The 5,733-nt window shown below is 38.7% G+C and overlaps 1 protein-coding gene and 1 pseudogene across 1 annotated transcript; one reads left to right on the top strand and one right to left on the bottom strand.

Moving 5' to 3' along the window:
- Nucleotides 1-1,154: 1,154 nt before the first annotated feature.
- Nucleotides 1,155-1,923, bottom strand: LOC149174154 (dirigent protein pseudogene; annotated as a pseudogene).
- A 1,747-nt stretch (nt 1,924-3,670) lies between these two features.
- LOC149174155 (dirigent protein-like) lies at nt 3,671-4,128 on the top strand. The gene is made up of 2 exons (XM_089420755.1): nt 3,671-3,697; nt 3,796-4,128. Exons 1-2 carry the CDS (start codon nt 3,671-3,673, stop codon nt 4,126-4,128), a joined length of 360 nt encoding a protein of 119 aa, XP_089276881.1.
- Nucleotides 4,129-5,733: the final 1,605 nt, after the last annotated feature.

The raw sequence follows: 5,733 nt of genomic DNA on the forward strand, positions 1-5,733 counted from the left end.
GACTGAACTTATGTATATCAGCTCTCCAAAAAACATTCCAAATCCTAAAAGCTTTGTAGAGCTCTTCATTGTTGGTGCTGTTATCGAAAGCCTGGATTGTCGAAGTTGCGCTTCCCTTTTCCGTATAAGGGTACTGCACCTCCAACAAACAAGCTTTGATGGCAGTGACTCCCCCGTCCTCTACATATATGGTGCAAGAATCAAACACGGAATTGGGAAGGAGTCGAACTCCGAATCAATAACGAGACAATAATCCAAATCAATGACATCATAGGTTAGCTGTCGTTATTATTCAGATGATTACTCATACCTGAATGTTCCTTAGGAATGTTCGAGTTGCCCAGGCAGTGGTCGAAGCTGTAGATTTTCTATTGATTTCAGAGAATGTGTATCATTTCTTCTCAAATGCGTCCATGACTGAAACAAGCGCTAACTTTTGAGAGAAATTTAACTTGTTGAGCTGGCTGGCCCTTAATAATTTAGGTTCAGTAAGGCTTCTGTTAAGTGTTTGAAGCTCGGATTAAGTTGAAATCATTTCCAAGTAAGGAATGCATCATTAATGTTGTGCCAAAGAAATAATGTAGTTTCGAAATGTAGTAGAATTATAATTTTTATTATGTAATTTGCATAGTACATATGTAAATAAGGGTTTTTAATACAAAAACATTTTAATAACAAAAATTACACTTCAAAATAAAAAATCCCAAATGCTTATAACAATTACGGTGAAAAAAGTACAATTCATAATTCAAGCCAATACTCGAAAACCGGCATCCCTGAATCCAAAGGTGGAAGACAGCAATTGATTTATATTGTGAGTAGGGTCGCCTTACTGTGGGCTATTGCTGAAACAACTCCAACATTTCCAAGGTTCTAGTTGCTTGGTGTTTTAGTCGGCTATTCCTAGTTGCCTGGTATTTAGCTATATGAGTGAAAGCTGAAAATGGAAGTTCGTCCGCATTTAATTGATATGGTTACAGGATGAAGCAAGACGGTTTTCTGTCATTTCATTTCCTATAAAATTCAACATATGATACGCCAGCTGCGCCACCCCCGCGCGGCTCCGCCCCGCCCGACCGGCGGCGGGTCGATTCCGGGAATCGACCCGTACCGGCTTCGGAGCTTGTGAGCTCTAGTTCATCCCACATTTTATATTAATTGGGATCGTACGCATCCGTAGAGATTGTGGCGATTCCTCTTGCCATTAAGAAATCTCCGGTGCCTCCCACTACCGATATATCTCTGTGTTTTGTAAGGATTGGGTCCGCTCCACCGAACGTGATGGTGCCTCTGTGGTCTGTAGAGTTGAGGACAAACGTGAATCCAAGCCAGCCACTGAAAGTGTTCTTCATGTCGTAGAAGTAGAATCCCTGAGCTCTGCCCACAGAAGGGGAGTGGAAATTGTTATCCAAAGTGATGGGATCGTCAAACACCGCCAGATCTCCAAAGTGATTGTCTTTTCCAGTGAGAAGTGTGAGGTTAGCCCCCTGTGGAGCACCCACAAGCGTAGATGTTGCGTTGTCAGAGTTGGAGCCATTGTAGATTACATCGTGGAAATACAACACCAGATTCCTACATGGCTTTGTGTTAGTAGCTTATAAGTGAGAGTTTCTTTTATTTTGAATTATGAAAACTATGGTTAATGGTCAATAGATCTATTTTCCGAAGTGAGAGATTAACACCGAACTCTGCGCGTGAACAGTTCTGTGTGAACAGTAAGATTTTTAAAATTTTGAGGAAATATAATGGCTCTCTCTATAAACTATATTCGTATGAGAGGCAGTGCTGTTCCCGTTACACAACGACTACAAAGACGAGTGCTGCACCTCTTACACAACGTGCCATATGCAGGTCCAGATAGAATTCCCTGTGCGGAGAGAACCGAGGCTGGGGTTTCGCAAGGGGTTTTCTCGCTTCAGGCATTTACATGAGAAGTTTTTGCATACGGAGCAATTACATGAATATTAAATAATTACAAATTAAATATAATATTTTGTTTAGAAGTAACATTTAGAAATCGTCAAACCGTATAAATAAGTGGAAATTAAATATAATATTTTGGCAAAAAAATAACATTTAGAAATCCTCAAACTGTATGAACGTATTTTATGGTTAGCGAATGGGATGACTTTTCTAAAATTCAAATTCTTAGAATTCGCCACCCGGAATGAGCGCATAACACGTGGCTTAACTCTATGAATTTCACACCAACGTCAGTGCTTATCATAGGAACGTAGGCCGAGAATATTATACGTCGATGGCGTGTTCAATTCACGTCGATTGCTCGATGAAATTATTTTAAATTTTAGAAATTTTGGGGCATGTTGCGAGTTTTTAATATGCAAAATGTGTTGTAATAATTTTGCAAAAATATTTAAATTTTTAATAATTTTATATGATATTTATAAATTCAGGCTATTCTTGAGATATTTTTTCTGTAAAATTTGTGGGGCAGTTTGATTGACCGCAACTAAATAGTATATAAACAATGAGATTAAAAATTTAAATTTATATAAATCAAATTTAAAATTCTCATACATTATAATAATAATATTTAATAAAAATTCTAAATAAAATGTTTAAATTACGAATTAAAAATAAAACACAATCCCTTACAAATCTCATTTCCATAAAACACATCATCCAATTATGTTTCCCTACATCAATATTCATAGAGATATATACCAATTACAGTCTCCCTCCATCAACATGTTTGGTGTTGCCGCCAAATCATGCACTATACAAGAATAAATGGTTTAAATTACCATTTACAAATAAAAAACAAACCTTAACAAATCTCATTTCCATAAAAACCCAAGGTATCACAAGCTCTAAAAAATCTCATTTCCATAAAAACTGAGCATCCAATTATGTTTCTGCTCATCAATATTCATGGAGAAATATAACAATTATATTCTCTCTATCAAGATGCTTGGTGCTGCGGCCGAAGCATGCACGATACAATAATAAAATGTTTAAATTACCATTTACAAATAAAATACAAACCCTAACCAATCTTATTTCCATAAAAACCCAAAGAATCACAAACCCTAACAAATCTCCTTTCCATAAAAACACACAATCCAATAATATTAATGAGAATCACAAACACTAACGAATCTCATTTTTATAAAAACACACAATCGAATTATATTGCCCCATATCAATATTCATGGAAAAATATACCAATTACATTCTCCCTCCATCAACACGCTTGTACGGCAGCAAAAGCATGCACGACACAAGAAGCCGGGCAAAGTAACCAAAACCAAAGCATCTTAAAATGAAGATAGGGAACAAAAGACATGCGTTAATTATTAAGATTTGTATGCTAACCAGCATTATGAACGGGAGGGCTTTTACAATCTGAAAACGGTAGGATAAAACTAAAGTGTGGAGATTTGATAATGAGGAAGTCACATTTGGAAACGATAAAACTAATTTGGAGATTTTGATTGCGAGGTGGTTTAAACCGTGGCTTAAACAGTGGACTCGCAAGTCAAACTGCTTAAGAGCCAAAGCCAAAATCAGGAACACCATCGAAGCTAAAATCAGGAACACCCCCGAACATAAAATGGGTAACCACTTTAGACAATATGGAGGCCCCAAGCCGTGACGAAAGATTACTGAGAAAGGATGGTTGCTCAGGTGTAGGAACAAACGGTGGGTAATGGGAAGGAGGCTGATAGTTCCCCCAGTCAGTGGTAGGAGGATCTGGTGTTGTATTTCCACGATGTAATCTACAATGGCTCCAACTCTGACAACGCAACATCTACGCTTGTGGGTGCTCCACAGGGGGCTAACCTCACACTTCTCACTGGAAAAGACAATCACTTTGGAGATCTGGCGGTGTTTGACGATCCCATCACTTTGGATAACAATTTCCACTCCCCTTCTGTGGGCAGAGCTCAGGGATTCTACTTCTACGACATGAAGAACACTTTCAGTGGCTGGCTTGGATTCACGTTTGTCCTCAACTCTACAGACCACAGAGGCACCATCACGTTCGGTGGAGCGGACCCAATCCTTACAAAACACAGAGATATATCGGTAGTGGGAGGCACCGGAGATTTCTTAATGGCAAGAGGAATCGCCACAATCTCTACGGATGTGTACGGTCCCAATTAATATAAAATGTGGGATGAACTAGAGCTCACAAGCTCCGAAGCCGGTACGGGTCGATTCCCAGAATCGACCCGCCACCGGTCTGGCGGGGCGGAGCGGCGGGTGGAGCGCCACCCCCGCGCCGCTCCGCCCCGCCCGACCGGCGGCGGGTCGATTCCGGGAATCGACCAGTACCGGCTTCGGAGCTTGTGAGCTCTAGTTCATCCCACATTTTATATTAATTGGGATCGTACGCATCGGTAGAGATTGTGGCATATCATATGTTGAATTTTATAGGAAATGAAATGACATCCTGTAACCATATCAATTAAATGCGGACGAACTTCCATTTTCAGCTTTCACTCATATAGCTAAATACTAGGCAACTAGGAATAGCCGACTAAAACACCAAGCAACTAGAACCTTGGAAATGTTGGAGTTGTTTCAGCAATAGCCCACAGTAAGGCGACCCCACTCACAATATAAATCAATTGCTGTCTTCCACCTTTGGATTCAGGGATGCCGGTTTTCGAGTATTGGCTTGAATTATGAATTGTACTTTTTTCACCGTAATTGTTATAAGCATTTGGGATTTTTTATTTTGAAGTGTAATTTTTGTTATTAAAATGTTTTTGTATTAAAAACCCTTATTTACATATGTACTATGCAAATTACATAATAAAAATTATAATTCTACTACATTTCGAAACTACATTATTTCTTTGGCACAACATTAATGATGCATTCCTTACTTGGAAATGATTTCAACTTAATCCGAGCTTCAAACACTTAACAGAAGCCTTACTGAACCTAAATTATTAAGGGCCAGCCAGCTCAACAAGTTAAATTTCTCTCAAAAGGACGCATTTGAGAAGAAATGATACACATTCTCTGAAATCAATAGAAAATCTACAGCTTCAACCACTGCTTGGGCAACTCGAACATTCCTAAGGAACATTCAGGTATGAGTAATCATCTGAATAATAACGACAGCTAACCTATGATGTCATTGATTTGGATTATTGTCTCGTTATTGATTCGGAGTTCGACTCCTTCCCAATTCCGTGTTTGATTCCTGCACCATATATGTAGAGGACGGGGGAGTCACTGCCATCAAAGCTTGTTTGTCGGAGGTGCAGTACCCTGCTACGGAAAAGGGAAGCGCAACTTCGACAATCCAGGCTTTCGATAACAGCACCAGCAATGAAGAGCTCTGCAAAGCTTTTAGGATTTGGAATGTTTTCTGGAGAGCTGATATACATAAGTTCAGTCCTGATTCTGATTCCGTTTCTATCCTTAGTAGAATCCTCGAATTTCAACGATAATTTCGAAATCTTATGGGGAACCGTTAGATTGTTGGATAATAACCAAACAGCTCAGCTCACTATGGATCGATCTTCAGGTACAATATTTTATATTTGAATTTCGTATTCTTTATAACACAAGAGTTGCATGGTAATGATGTCACTGCCTTGGTAATGATGTCACTGCCTTTTTCTTTTTTGTAAAGATGTATAACGATTTAAAAAAGTAAGTAATATATTTAATGTGGACCCTGTACTAACAAAAACACTATTTATAAAATTAAATCTTATTTGGAATGTATTTTCTGCATGTAGCATATGGAAG

This window comes from Pinus tabuliformis, chromosome 4_1 (assembly GCF_031772625.1).
Source record: "Pinus tabuliformis cultivar Carrire ecotype Pingquan chromosome 4_1, CPIR1, whole genome shotgun sequence".
In the NCBI taxonomy this organism is placed as follows: Eukaryota; Viridiplantae; Streptophyta; class Pinopsida; order Pinales; family Pinaceae; genus Pinus; species Pinus tabuliformis.